The 16,177-nt window shown below is 45.1% G+C and overlaps 1 protein-coding gene across 1 annotated transcript in view; it reads left to right on the forward strand.

The window, feature by feature from the left end:
* The window catches only part of LOC122937328 (collagen and calcium-binding EGF domain-containing protein 1-like), a 289,937-nt gene that overhangs the window by 235,919 nt on the left and 37,841 nt on the right, over positions 1-16,177 (forward strand). Inside the window, exons 3-4 of the mRNA XM_044292652.1 lie at positions 1,264-1,316; positions 8,616-8,750. Of these exons, the coding sequence (XP_044148587.1) occupies positions 1,264-1,316; positions 8,616-8,750 (188 nt within the window). The remainder of the gene's footprint in view (positions 1-1,263; positions 1,317-8,615; positions 8,751-16,177) is intronic.

Below are 16,177 nucleotides of genomic sequence, written 5' to 3' on the forward strand. Positions count from 1 at the left end.
AAAAGGTTCAGCTGGGGGTTACCAGTTGGGAGGTGTACACTATCCAGCCAGTGCTGCCAGTGTCAGATTGTGCAGAGAAATACACCCCAACTGGTAACACCCAGATGGAGTTTTAATGCAGACTGATGGCAATTTATGTATTAACTTTTAATAGGAATAATAGAAGAATTGCACAACATAGAGTCATAGGAGTAGATGCTCACAAATTGGTATTGCATGGAGAATGCAAGTGGTCACTTTAAGGGCTCGTTCACACAAACTTTTTTTGCGTTCCATATATGGTCCGTATACGGAACCACTCATTTCTATGGGTCCGCAGAAAAAACGGAATGTACTCCGTGAGCATTCAGTTTTCATATGTCTGCATTTCCGTTCCGCTACATTTTGAGTCTTGACGTATTATTGCCCGCAAATCACGTTCCGTGGCTCCATTCAAGTCAATGGGTCCGCAAAAAAAACCGGAACACATACAGAAATGCATTCGTATGGTCTCCATATCCGTTCCGTTTTTACGGAACCATCCATTGAAAATGTTATGCCCAGCCCAATTTTTTCTATGTAATTACTGTATATGCCATACGGAAAAACGGAACAGAAACAGAAAAAAAAACTGAACAACGGATCTGTGAAAAACGGTCCGCAAAACACTGAAAAAGCCATACGGTTGTGTGAACAAGCCCTAAGAGACATGAATTTTCACTCTGTTCCGTCAGGCAGCTTGACTGATGGCTCCTTATCTCTATTCTCTGGCCTTATAAACACTCATAGCTCAATCTTACTGATAAGAATGTGGCTTAAATAAGTGTTGATGACCTTTTAGTAATTTAGAGATAAGGTTTATTAGGAACAAAGTGAAAGTGAAAGTACCAGTCACACAGTGAAAAAAAGTTAACCCTTTATGACAGAAGGGTTCAATATTTTTAATAAAGACTAATTGAAAAAAAATTATTTTTAGGCCGAAATGAGTAAAATTCAATAATAAATGTCCCCAAAGGTGTCCATTAGCCTTTAAAACACCATGAGGGAGATTTATCCAAACTGGTGTAGAGGAAGTCTGGCTTAGTTTCCCATAGCAACAAATCAGATTCCACCTTTCATTTTTCACAGCTCCTTTGGAAAATGAAAGAAGGAATCTGATTGGTTGCTATGGGTAACTAAGCCAGTTCTACTTAACACCAGTTTGGAGAAATCTCCCCTTATACGCTGTGAGTCGTCCTCTCCTGTCGAGTTGGTAAAAATTCTCTTCACTTTTATGTTTTGCAGGAAAAAATGCTGCAAAGGATTTAAGTTCGTCCTCGGACAATGCATCCCGGAGGGTAAGTCGCATTCCCAGAGCTTATCGTTTCCTTTACATTAAGAGCATATGGCTATTATGGGGGAAGGGCGGTCATTATTCAGAGCGGAGGGCCACATGCAAAGAAGGCCTCTCGCTGACTTGAGACGTCCATAGATCACTTTCATGGCCGCCCGTAAGGGGAATTATCAGGAGAAACATATGGCCAAACGTGGCTTCTATTTATAAAGGTACGCTGTCCCTTTAAATGCCTATGACAACTTTAAACCTGGCTGACAACTCCTTTTACGCTTGTTTTTTATACTTCCAGGTCTTCATTTTAAATTAGCGGTCCAGCCTTACATAAATAAGGCTTAGAGGTGGATCTGCCGCTCAGGACCCTCTCCAGTAGCCGGGCGGAGATCCATGGGTGCCACGTAATCCTACATGTCCCTGCAGCGTCCAAAAATGTGCACCTGGCAAAATCAGCTCAGAAACCCTCCGCTGCCACCAGAAATTCTGTAGCTTTCTAATATATTTTCAATCCCTTACCATTGTCAAGATCTGTGTTTGCTGGCAGTGAATTGAAAACCGCATTGCTTACGTCTGTTGTGTCTAACAGCTGAGCATTTGCTACGGTTGCCTCCAGTCTAGGCAAATCTTCTATGGTCCAAACAGAGCTGCCAGCATCACACATCTGTAGATTTGCTACAGTGTGTCAGTGCTGGTAAGAGCTAGGACCATGTAGCCCCAAGCTGTTAAAGGACATTGACGTCCTATCGCTAGGATATGCCATCGATGTCACATAGGTGCGGATCCCACCTAGGAAACGCTTCTCCATTCACCGCTATGGGACTGCTGGAAATAGCTGATCCAGCGCTCCAGCAGTGAATGGAGGGTGACTGCGCATGCGCCGTCTGCTCTCCTTCATTTCGAGGGTTCCGTTCTGGAGATAGGGGTAGGTTCTAGAGGTGGCAATATGCCATGAATTTCCCGAGTGGGAATACCCTATTAAAGGGAACCTGTCACCGGGATTTTGTGTATAAGCTGAGGACATGGGTTGCTAGATGGCCGCTAGCACATCCGCAATATCCAGTCCCCATAGCTCTGTGTGCTTTTATTGTGTAAAAAAATAACGCATATGCAAATGAACCTGAGATGAGTCCTGTCCCTTAATCATCTCACATGCAGGACACATCTCAGGTTAATTTGCATATGTATCAAATCGTTATTTTTTTTACACAATAAAAGCACACAGAGCTATGGGGACTGTGTATTGCGGATGTGCTAGCGGCCCACGTCCTCAGCTCTATACACAAAATCCCGGTGACAGGTTCCCTTTAAGCTCACAAGGAATTGTCCTGACTGGATACACGGTATCTTGTACCTCTCTAGCTGGGAGCATCACTTAGGTTAGGTCTGTGGATGTAAACAGGAGAGTTTCCATTCACTGACAGCAAGCAAAGATGAATTCAATTGAAATGCAAAGTAATGCTAGAAAATCTAGAGAGTGAAAACTTACATTTATTAATAGGAAATCAGTGTCTTGAGTTTCCCTGGCTCAGTCTATATCGACCTACACCCGGGCAATATTAAATCATCATCTCCCGAAGCTGGAACATGATGTCTGCGGAGTGATACATTGTAATTAGATTATCTAGTATAACTGCTGTCGTTTAAAGGGGTACTCTTGTCTAAAGTGATGTCCTATCGCTATGATACACCATCAGTGTATGACGGGTGGGGGTCTGACCTCTGGGACCACCGTGGATCCTGAGAATGAAGGGGATGCTGTGCTGGGCTGCAGTTCCATTCATAGCCAGGGCGCTAAACCAGCTGTGTGTCCCCTCCATTCCCAGGATCCACAGTGGTCCCAGAGGTCAGACCCCCACCAATATGCCATCACTTTGTAAGATGAGACTATCCCTTTAACCAGTTGATTTCCAGGTTGCTCTGCTCCGAGTAGTCCTGTGATATCTCGGTATTACTGCATACATTACTACATACATTTTCTTTACATCCACATCCGTTCCGTTTGTCCGCAAATTTTGTAGGTTGTGTTCCAATGTGTCTTCATTTTTTTTTTTTTGTGTTGCGCCAACAAAACCCGAAGGCTGTAATTGTTGAAATTTAAATATCCCCACCCAGGATACAGGTATATACAGGTTTTCCAGCAACCATCCGCAAAAAAAACAAAAAACAGATGCGGATGACATACGGATGGCTTCCGTTGGTCATCCGTGTTTTTTGCGGACGGGAAACACGGACAGCGGACGTTGAAAAGAAATGGTTGACTACACCGCAATTTTAACGGCTCCATAGAAATGCGTGGTAACCATCCGATCAGCCCAAAAAAACGGAATGGACGCAGAGAAAAACGACTAAAGCTAAGGCTACTTTCACACTTGCATTGTTAATTACGGTATTGAGATCGGCAGAGGATCTCAATACCGGAATTAAATGGATCAGCTTTGATTTTGCACATCAGGAGGCCTCCGTTCCGTTAGGCTGCGGTTGTGTGAAATCAAAACGTAAAAAAAAAAAACGGATCACTAAATACATTGAAAGTCAATGGGTGATGGATCAGTTTTTTTTTTGTCACGGATCCGTCACCATTGACATTTAGTGCCGGATCAGTTTTTTTTCAAGTTTTTATGACCGGACACAAAACTGTAGCTTGCAGTGATTTTCTGTCCGGTCACCAAGCGGAAAGCTGCCGGAACGGAAGACGTCCTGATTCCTCCTGAACGGATCTCTTTCCATTCAGAATACATCCTCTGCTGGATCTCAATACCTGAAAACAGCAACGCAAGTGTGAAAGTAGCCCTACAGGAGGTGATCACCCAGCTTTTCCCACATAGGGCCCCGGAAAACCATGTGAATTTTATACTGGGAATCCCTTTAGTTTCTCACCCAGCTTTCCAGGACTCCGGAACAGAAAAAGTGCTTAGATGCACTATCTAATGGCGTATCTAACTTTCCCTATATCACTGTATACTATATGTAGTCTCAGAAAGCTGCGTCAACTCCATCATGGTGACCAGATTGTTAGTCACCCAACTTTCCGAGACTCCTGAATGGCATTTTGGCTTAGATATACCGTAGAGTGACCTTCTTCCTTTCCATGTATCACCGCAAAGCTCAGCAGATATGACGTTTCAGGAGGCTGCGTGAACTTTAGTTGTCATCCAGCTTTCCAAGACTCCCGAAAGCCATATATGCTTAGATACACAGTGACGCAGCACACCTGTATCAGAATATAGCTCAGCAAATGTTTGGTATTGCAACTACATTGACTTAAAAGGGTTTTCCGAGATCTTCATACTGATGACCTATCCGCTGTAATACCAAGCACGGCCACTATACGATGTACAGCACTGTGCTCGGTGGGCAGGAATCCCCTGCCGATTCCTGCCCACCGAGCACAGTGCCATACATCGTATAGTGGCCGTGCTTGGTATTACAGCTCAGCCCTATTCACTTCTATGGGGCTGAGCTGTTTCTAGGCCATGTGACCGATGAACGTGATGTCACTGGACTAGGAAATGCTGAGAGAAGGCTGCGAGCACCACTGCCTTCTCAAGCAGCTGATCGGTGGGGGCGCCATGTGTCGGACCCCCACCGATCACGTACTGATGACCAAGGAAAACCCCTTTAAATGGATCTGAGCTGTAATACCACACACAGCCTATGCACAAGGGTGGCGCTGTTTCTAAAAGAAAACAGACTCGTATTATTTCTGAGCTCGTCCGCCTCCTTTAAGGGGGAACTGCTCTTTCAACAAGAAGAAAATATTGCAATTAAATTGTAATCTGTCAGTCCTTTCCTCCCGGAGGTAGTCCATTTGTTCCGACCTAGGTCACTGCTGGCAGATCCGTGTAGCGAGGAACCCCTACAGATTTCTTAATGTCCATCTGGCAGCCGATGGTTTTCTTCCATGGTCTTCGTGTTCTAAGTGGTCTCCCAGGTCGCCCCGGGGCTTAGCAGCGAGATGAAGGTGTTAAAATCTTCCCGCAGATTACCGGATCTTTTGGCATCCCGTCCCCAACTGAGTCATAACTAACATATTAAAATCCGTTGCCAGCTCGCATCAGACTCCTCGAAGTGTCGAGCGGTAGATCTTCCGAAGCAGAGCGGCGAGAACCGCTTCACTTGGCATCGGAGAGAACGGCTAAAAATCAAGTCTTGCCTCTCTCGCTGACTCGCCGTGATGACAGGCCCTTCAGCGCGCGCGTCCCTCTGCCCGGACCCTGCCGCCCCGCCATGTGTTTCACCCCCGGAGCAGGTTGCTGATTTTCACAGACTTGGGAAAATAAATTGAAAGCTTAGGGTTTGGTTTTCTAAGACTCTTTATTTAAGAACGAAAATATTTTCCAGCGTGAAAAGCTGATTTTAACATCCCGGGTCCCAGTAGGTGGTTTAGAAGAAAAACGTCAAACTCGTACAATACTTAACCCTGCGCAGGGAAAACATATGTGAAGGGGCTGAGCGCTGCAGATATCAAATTTACTGTGAATGAAGCCAAATTCTGGCCTGATTAATTCCTTAATATATCTCGATAGCGATCGGAGGCCTTTTTTTTTCTGACACAGAGCCCCTAATCCCCTGTTTCTCGTTTCACCAAGCCATAGGGTGTAATGATAACATTCTGATAGTCACCACTAGGGGGAGCTCAATGCATATACGTTTATATCAGTCTCACTGAACTATGTATTAGTATGCAGTGAGCTCCCCCTATTGGTCACTGTAGGGATTCAGAATTGTACAGTTTTACGCTATGGCTAGGGGAAGCCCGGTAGGGGGAAGTAAGGGGCTTACCAAGGTGGGGTAAACTGAAGTCTATGCCATCTATGGGCTGGTGTAGATTTTAGCTATAATTTACGCTAATTACCTGGCATAAATCATAATAAATCTGTCAGGCCAAGGAGGTCCCGCCCCTTCTACGAGGCCACAACCAGTTTTTTTATAATGTGCTAAAAAAAAGTCACATTTTTAGTAAAATATAATGTTGTGTTTTAGACAGCTATTCCACTTGATGCACCCTCCCCCTACACATGCACTCTTGGCTTGGCTGAGTATGCATGTGCATAGGAAGCCTGGAATAAGATGCTGGCAGACACACAGAACCAAACATCAGACATGTGGAAATTCAACATCCCAAGGGCTCATTCTATTCTGCAATTTTGCGGAACGCGTACAAACCAATTGATTTCAATGGGGCCGCAAAAGATTCGGACAGCGCACAGTGTGCTGTCCGCATCTGTAGTTCCATTCCGCGGCCCCGCAAAAAAAGATGCACCATGTCCTATTCTTGGACAGGTATAGGCATTTCTATCATAGTGCCGACCATGTGCAGTTGGCAAATTGCGGAACACACAACGCACACAGGCCGGTATCCGTGTTTTGCAGACCGCAAAACACTACGGTCATCTGAATGTAGCCTAATCCTAATTTCCCCCTGACATCTGTGGCCGGAGTCAGGACGCCAGTCCGCCACCATACCCATTAGCTGTTTGTCCGGTCGTGCAGACATTGGCAGTTTCAGCCAGCAGGTAGACCACCTAATGGGCATAACATTGACCTTTTCAAAAAGCTTCAGTATGGACTCCTTCACACACAGTTTTGATCCTGGGCCAAACCAAAAATGCCTCAAAAACACCTGTCTAAGGGCTCATGCACACGACCGTATGTACGCATAAAATGGATCCGCAAAAAATGCGGATGACGTCCGTGTGCATTCCGTATTTTGCGGAACGGAACAGCCGGCCCCTAATAGAACAGTCCTATCCTTGTCCGTAATACGGACAATAATAGGACATGTTCTATTTTTTTGCGGAATGGAAATGCGGACATACGGAAACTGAATGCACACAGTGAAATGAATGGTTCCATATACCGTCCACAAAAAAGTTGTGTTTTAGGACCTGCATTTTATTTTATTTTTTTATGAAAGTATGTACCCCCCCCCCCCCCCCCTTCTTGTAATGTCACTTCCTCTGAAGAGTTGTTTGGATTAAAAATTATGCAAGGTGTAAAATAAAAACAATGGGGGACTGTGGGAGAGAAACCGCCAGACCCAGAGCATGGTGTCGTTTTTAAAAAATGCCATTGACTCTAAAAGTGCACATCAAAGGTGAAAAACAGCACTACATAAAAACACCTGCGTTTAACATTTCCCACAGACTTTCATGTAACATCTGGAGCTGCCGTTATCGGACAAAAGCTGCAAAAAACAGCAGCCCAAAAAAATCACCACAAGCTGCAAAATATTTTGTCCAATAGGTTGGCACTGCAGGTAAAACCTCGTGGTGCTCGCAACCTAGGATCGGCATCCCATGTAATAGTAGCAATGAAGGAGCGGCACTCACTTCCAGATGTTCTCAACAATTGTGCTACTTGTCACATATGTTCCTCTACACAAACTGCAAAAGTCTTTAAAAATGCCAGAAAAAAACCCATGTGTGACATCAGCCTTTTCTTGATTTCATGCACACAGCATTTTTGTGGAAAAACACCCCGTTTGGCCAAAAACTCTGCAGTCAGATGTCATGTTAAAGATAATACTGAAATGTATAAAACACTGCTGCATTTTGGTTTGTGCAGTTTTTGTGGTGTATTTTTTGGGGGTCATTGGCGTTTCTGTCATATGCCATTTTGTCTCTAAGGCTCCTTTCACATCACCGTTTCTCCTTTCCGTTGAGGAGCAGGAGAACGGAAAGGACGGATTCTGCAGATAACTGAGACCTAACTGAGCGTAACGGAGCCTAAAGACCCCCATAGACTATAAGGGGGCCGTTCGGTGTCCGCTCAGTTAGGTCTCAGTTATCTGCAGAATCCGTCCTTTCCGTTCTCCTGCTCCTCAACGGAAAGGAGAAACGGTGATGTGAAAGGAGTCTAGGGCTTCTTTCTCTATAGGAAAAAATGTTGCAAAAATAATGTTACAAAAAACAAAATGTTACAAAATAAAAAAAATCTCCATGGTAAAAAACAACTTTAAATTCATTGCTTTTAGAACAAAAAAAAACCTGTTTATAAATGCTTAAAAAAGGGGGTATGAAGGACACCATATTGTGGTGTTCACATCGTACTTCTACATGTTGGGGGTGTTTTTGTATTTTCTATTCACTTTCCCAGTGGAAGGAGCAACAGTCACTGGACGGCAGCTCCGATCTCTCTTTTTAGCAGGAACTTTAGATACAACCTACAGTGATACAACGTAACGTAACCTGGCAACAAGGAATGGTTACCATGATGGATACAATGTGACAGATTTTCTTAGTCTGTACATATGACTGCCTGTCTGATTTCTGTTCTTTGATATGTGTTTTTGGTCTCGTTACAGATTATGATGTTTGCTCAGAGGCCCCGTGTGAACAGCAGTGTACAGATAACTTTGGTCGGGTTCTGTGCACATGTTACCCTGGGTACCAGTACGACCGGGAGAGACACAAGAACAGAGAGAAGCCATATTGCTTAGGTATGTATACCATATATATGTGTACTGCATGTCGCTGTCGTCAGGGCCCATGGACTTTGGCGGCCCATGACGAACTAGACAAGCTCCATAATCACCTTGCCAAAGATGGAGTAAATCCCAGGCCTACACGTACCTCATACTTGTCACCTTCCAAAGGCTTCCTCCAGAGTGGTGTGAGAGTATCACCATTTTTTCTTCAATTGCCACACCCCTTCTGAGAACCCAACACCCTCAAGAAACTTTGGGCATCGAGACCCTGAAACCTTTCACCACATGGGAGAAAGCTGCCCTCCATACTGTGCCAGGAGGTCTCTCGGACATTCTGGGAGAGTGGGCAATTATTAACCTTGCTCTTGCTGGTGGACATACTGGTTGTCCAATGAATTTCCTAGCCACAGATAGAACTGAACTAGACAATTTGGTTTATATATTACTTGTGATTTCTTGTTTTTTGGGGGGTCTTGACCTTTAAGGTTTACGGGGGATAGGTGACGCCTTGCTTTTCTAAATTCTTGCACAAAAGTTTTCTCTGCTTTTAGCTTCTCCCTTGGAATTTGATATTTAATGAAATCAAGAGGAGACAAAAACAAGCTGCATTCTCCGTCCATTGTTCATATTCTGGAACGTGGATGAAATTATAAACTAATATTGTAATGCAATAATTTAGGCTACACGTGGGTCAATAAGCTAGTGGTGCCGATTCTCAGCTCGGTGTATTCAATGCAGATGAGAATGAAAAACTTAAGAACGAGCACGATCACAGTGTGAGAGAACACATAATGTAACAATGTTGTGATCAGAATTATTTTACCTGCTTCGTTTAAAGGCTTTGATCGCACATATCCCATACCTTGCAGGATTTCCTTCCAGATTTGCAAGCAGAAAATGTGGGCCACTGAGGAAAAACAGCCATAAAGGGTCACCGAAAGAAAGCAGTAACTTAACGAGATGGGGCATGTCCTTGAACAAATGCTGCCATACATTGCTCATACAATACCAAGATACCGTGACCAGATAACAGCTCCATACATAAAAGAATGTAATAACAATGTTACCCAATGTCTAAATAATAATTTTTTATCATTTCTTATGAAGCAGAGAGAGCAGAGCCTCTAGATGTAACGGCAATGCCCGCGATGCTCCTACGAGGGGTGTTCAATAAGTTATCCACCCCGGCATGTTCTGTCAGTGTTAGAGAGCTGAGCTTGTCTGTGCAGGTTGAGACATTTCTGGACATGCAACACACACAGTTCAGTCTGATGAATGCACTGGAAGTGACAGGATGGCAAGTGCAGTACAGTGCAAGTCTACAAAGATTGTGAGGATTCGGAGCTTCGCTCCGTGATTAAATTCCTTACAAAGGGGGAAAAGAAGCCTAAAGAAAACCATGAAAGGATGCTTCCTGTGGATGGTGATGATGCACCTTCCTACTACCAAGTAAAGGTTTCGGCCAAGCAGTTTAAATGGGGTAGGGAACCAATTGAAGATGACCCCCGTTCAGGGTGACCTGTCAATGCATCTTCAGAGGAAATTGGCCATAAAGGGGAGGCCATGATTTTGGAAGATCGTTGGGTCAAAGTCAGCGTTATAGCTAAGGAATTAGGCATTTCACTTGGCACAGTATCCGGTATCATTCAGGATGTTCTGATGATGTCAAAGGTCAGTTCCCGGTGGGTGCCACGAAGGTTGACACCCGAGCAAAAAACTTGTCGCCAGCAATTTAGCCAAGAGAATTTAGACATGCTTAGAGAAAATCCAGGAGACTTCTCTTCTCAAATTATTACAGGTGATGAAAATTGGGTCCACCACCATGATCCTAAGACCAAACAAGAGTCCATGCAATGGAAACGCAAGGGGTCACCAACTCCAAAGAAATGTAATGTGCAGCAATCAGCTGGAAAGGTCAGGGCAACAGTTTTTTGGGATACAGAAGGCATTTTATTGCTAGAAATTATGCCACACAAGACAACAATTACTGGAGACGCCTATGCTCCAAGAAGGAAGGCATTACTTGAGGCAATCAAAGACAAACACCATGGGAAGTTGTCGGCACTTCACGACATTGCGCCGGCTCACAAGTCTCACAACTCACAAGCTGCTATCAGAGAATGCAGCTTCATAAGCTTAAAGGGAACCTGTCAGCTAAAAATGTTCTCATCATGTTTCTAAATTAGATTTTCTCCTTGCTCCCTGATGCTCCTAATCGCAGAAATTCCCCTGCAGGCCGTATGTAAATGTATGTAAATGAAGTTCTTGAAGTCAAAGGGGCAGCAGTTTTATGGCTTGAAGTCAAGCTCGAAAACATTTGATTGATGGCCTCCATTCTAATTTCATGTAGAAATCCAGCTTGAAATGTTGCGCATGCGCTGTATTGTTGGGGTACCGGTGCCTGCGCATTGTTCCCTGCTGCTGTGTGCTTGTCTTAAGCAGCTCACCCGTGCAGGATAGGGGATAACTATCAGACCGGTGGGGGGCCTACTGCAGGAACAGTCACCGATTACAAGAACGGGGGTCCTGTACCCCATGCTGCTCCCCTGAAATGACCGGAGCGGCCAATCACACATGCATGCGGCGGCTCCATTCATTTCTATGGGAGTTCTGGAGATAGCCGAGTATAGCGCCCCCCTATCTCCAGAATTCCCATAGAAATGAATGGAGCCGCCGCATGCATGTGTGACTGGCCCCTCCGGTCATTTCAGGGGAGCAGCAGAAACCTGCAGGGGGTACAGGGCCCCCATTCTCGTGATCCCAGCGGTAGGACCCCCACCGATCTGATAGTTATCCCCTATTCTGTGTATCCTACCGGAGTACCCCTTTAAGCATATACATAAGGCTAATAGATTGTAAGCTCTTGCAGGCAGAGTCTTCTCCTCCTCTGTACCAGTCTGTTAAAGTTTACTGTATTTTTATATTATGTAACCTCCTCTTGATGTACAGCGCCAAGGAAGTCATGGCGCTTTCAAATAAATAATAATATCCCGTCTGGCCATGGGAAGACTCTCAGATCCACCTTGGATCATCCTTCGATGGGATGTATGGAGATATATAACTTCCATGTGGCGAGACATGTCATTTACTAAACAGAGCAGACATGTTTTGTAACCAACGTGTTAGTAATGAACGACATAAAGCCTCTGTACATGGATTACACACTCGGAACGCGGCCATGCAATGTAACGCGCTCGACGGGAAGGAAGCCTGGTCCTGGAGTCTCGTGCAATAGGAAACATGTGCGGAGAAGAGTCTGGAAAGAAGAAAAGGCTTAATAACGGGAAGAGTTCCTGCAGCATACCGTGTGTGTATGAGAGATCACCGGACTGCGAAACAATATTGAAAGTTTTACTAATTAATCATATCTACTGAAACATGATTTTTTTTCTAACCTGTTTTTAAAGGGGTCTTCTGGGTATTTGGTGACCTGATCGGTGGGGGTCTGACTCCCTGCACTCCTGCTGATCAGCTGTTTGAAGAGATCGCTACGCTCATGTGAGCGCCTCAGCCTCCTTGCAGCGTACCAAACACAGCGCTGTCCATTGGATGGTGGCCGTGCTTGGTAATGCAGCTCAGCCCATTCATTGAATGAGACAGATCTACTCCTAGGCATGTGATAGTTAACCTCCGACACTCCAGCTGTGGTAAAACTACAACTCCCAAGATGCACATTTGCTTGGCTGTTTTCAGAACTCCATAGAAAGGAACGCAGCATGCTGGGAGTTGTAGTTTCTCCACAGATAGAGTGACGGAGGTTAGCCATCACTGTAGTCACTGGCCAAGGAAGGGGCTGCAGCGCCGACTGGAGTGCCATGGTCTCTTCATACAGTCAATTAATGGGCTTACCAGGAGACGGACCGCCACAGCCCTAGCCGACTCTGTCCCCCTGTATACACAGCCCTAGCCGACTCTGTCCCCTGTATACATAGCCCTAGCCGAGTCTGTCCCCCTGTGTACACAGCCCTAGCCGACTCTGTCCCCCTGTATACACAGCCCTAGCCGACTCTGTCCCCCTGTATACACAGCCCTAGCCGACTCTGTCCCCCTGTATACACAGCCCTAGCCGACTCTGTCCCCCTGTGTACACAGCCCTAGCCGACTCTTTCCCCCTGTGTACACAGCCCTAGCCGACTCTTTCCCCCTGTATACACAGCCCTAGCCGACTCTGTCCTCCTGTATACACAGCACTAGCCGACTCTGTCCTCCTGTATACACAGCACTAGCCGACTCTGTCCTCCTGTATACACAGCACTAGCCGACTCTGTCCCCCTGTATACACAGCCCTAGCCGACTCTGTCGCCCTGTATACACAGCCCTAGCCGACTCTGTCCTCCTGTATACACAGCACTAGCCGACTCTGTCCTCCTGTATACACAGCACTAGCCGACTCTGTCCCCCTGTATACACAGCCCTAGCCGACTCTGTCGCCCTGTATACACAGCCCTAGCCGACTCTGTCCCCCTGTATACACAGCCCTAGCCGACTCTGTCGCCCTGTATACACAGCCCTAGCCGACTCTGTCCCCCTGTATACACAGCCCTAGCCGACTCTGTCCCCCTGTATACACAGCACTAACTGAAAAGTGACAGGAAGCATCAGCTTGTTCAGGATTTTTTTTTTATATATTGATTTCGGAAAATTAAAGGGGTATTTTAGTTTTATCAAGCTATGCCCTATCCACAGATTGGTGGCGGTCCGCCGTAATCAGGTATCTCCAGCAGTCTCATATCAATTAATGGAGCAGCAGTGCAAAAGCTCAGATCCCCACCGTATTTTTCGCCCTATAAGACGCACCTGACCATGAGATGTACCTAAGTTTTAGAGGAGGAGAATAAGAAAGAAAAAGTTTTTCATTAAATCCCCAATGTTAATCAGACCCCCAGTGTTAATGTGCTCATTAGTGTTCACCCCATAAGACGCACTGGCATTTCCCAACTTTTTTTTTTAAGGGGGGGGGGGGTCCATTATATGGGGCAAAAAATATGGTATGGTCAGTCCTGTCAGAGTCAAACTTACAGTCTAATATCATGATCACCAGGCCTGTTAGTTCAAATTATATGATGACCCAGGAGCTCAGGGGGCCGGCTGCAATCTCCAAGGCTGTCCCTTCTAACTACAAGCTAGGATATATCCTAGTTAATACCAATTTGATCTTAGTTTTTCTGATACAGAGCTCCAAACCCCAATACACAGACATAGATTTCTAGTTACCACCACTAGAAAGAGCTGTATACTCTGTTATCATTGCGTTCAACAGTAAACTCTCAAGGTCCCTCTAGTGGTGGCAGCCAGAACGGCATTTTTTAAACCTATGATTATGCAGGGGATTTGCACTTTGTATAAGAAAACTGGAGCTCCTGGTGTTGTAAATATATATGAAAAAAATGATCAATGCAGATTTTTTTTTAACTTTTTAGATAAAACCAAAAAATTTTGTTTACGGCTGGACATTCACTTTAAGGCCAACTCTGGCTGTTTCATGATGCTCCTCAGTCTTGTTAGTCTGTGATCTTGAACCTAGCCTGATTTATCCATTGAAGAAGCTTTGGATCTCTGTAGAAGCCTAACTATTTTACTGGAAATTTTTCTGCACTCATTTAAAGCCTCTGATCAATATATTAATTCTTAGAGGAGGCATCTCTGCTCACTAAATATCAGAATAAGTTCGTGAAAATTGAAAAATATTTTAACAGTCTGAAATTGGAAGCGAAATGCCTAAATGCTTCAGCCCATGTGTTGATGCTGCCACCTAGAGGAGGGAGGGTGTAATGTGTTCATTAATGCAGGAATTTGCTCAGTAGGCATCTTTTAAATGTGTATTTTATTAGGTGTCTGTGCTCCAACGTTAAGTTTCTCCCTCCTCCAACTACTAGTGACCAGAATGACTGTATTACTGCTTGCATCAGGAGTAGGGATGAGCGAACTCGAACTGTATAGTTCGGGTTCGTACCGAATTTTGGGGTGTCCGTGACACGGACCCGAACCCGGACATTTTCGTAAAAGTCCGGGTTCGGGTTCGGTGTTCGTCGCTTTCTTCGCGCTTTTGTGACGCTTTCTTGGCGCTTTTTGAAAGGCTGCAAAGCAGCCAATCAACAAGCGTCATACTACTTGCCCCAAGAGGCCATCACAGCCATGCCTACTATTGGCATGGCTGTGATTGGCCAGAGCACCATGTGACCCAGCCTCTATTTAAGCTGGAGTCACATAGCGCCGCCCGTCACTCTGCTCTGATTAGCGTAGGGAGAGGTTGCGGCTGCGACAGTAGGGCGAGATTAGGCAGATTAACTCCTCCAAAGGACTTGATTAACTGATCGATCTGCAGCTGTGGATCATTGAGCTGCTGATCCTCAATTGCTCACTGTTTTTAGGCTGCCCAGACCGTTTGTCAGTCACATTTTTCTGGGGTGATCGGCGGCCATTTTGTGTCTTGTGGTGCGCCAGCACAAGCTGCGACCAAGTGCATTTAACCCTCAATGGTGTGGTTGTTTTTTGGCTAAAGCCTACATCAGGGTGAAGCTGTCACACCAAGTGCATTTAACCAGCAATAGTCTGTTCATTTTTTGGCCATATACAAAATCAGGGGCAAGCTGCGCCTGTCACCAAGTGCATTTAACCCTCAATGGTGTGGTTGTTTTTTGGCTAAAGCCTACATCAGGGTGAAGCTGTCACACCAAGTGCATTTAACCAGCAATAGTCTGTTCATTTTTTGGCCATATACAAAATCAGGGGCAAGCTGCGCCTGTCACCAAGTGCATTTAACCCTCAATGGTGTGGTTGTTTTTTGGCTAAAGCCTACATCAGGGTGAAGCTGTCACACCAAGTGCATTTAACCAGCAATAGTCTGTTCATTTTTTGGCCATATACAAAATCAGGGGCAAGCTGCGCCTGTCACCAAGTGCATTTAACCCTCAATGGTGTGGTTGTTTTCTGGCTAAAGCCTACATCAGGGTGAAGCTGTCACACCAAGTGCATTTAACCAGCAATAGTCTGTTTATTTTTTGGCCATATACTACATCAGGGGCAAGCTGCGCCCGTCACCAAGTGCATTTAACCCTCAGTAGTGTGGTTGGTCAAGCTGTGACACCAAGTGCATTTAACCAGCAATAGTCTGTTCATTTTTTGGCCATATACTACATCAGGGGCAAGCTGCGCCCGTCACCAAGTGCATTTAACCAGCAATAGTGTGGTTATTTTTTGGCCATATCCCAGTCTAATTCTGTCACTAAATCCATACCGGTCACCCAGCGCCTAAATACTAGGCCTCAAATTTATATCCCGCTAAATCTCTCGTTACCGCTGTCCTGTTGTAGCTGGGAAAGTTATTTAGTGTCCGTCAAAGCACATTTTTTGTTCTGGGTTGAAGTACAATTCCCAATTTAGCAATTTCATAATTTAGTGGTTTCTGCTATATCAGAGCTATTTGAAATCTATCCCTA

This window comes from Bufo gargarizans, chromosome 1 (assembly GCF_014858855.1).
Source record: "Bufo gargarizans isolate SCDJY-AF-19 chromosome 1, ASM1485885v1, whole genome shotgun sequence".
In the NCBI taxonomy this organism is placed as follows: Eukaryota; Metazoa; Chordata; class Amphibia; order Anura; family Bufonidae; genus Bufo; species Bufo gargarizans.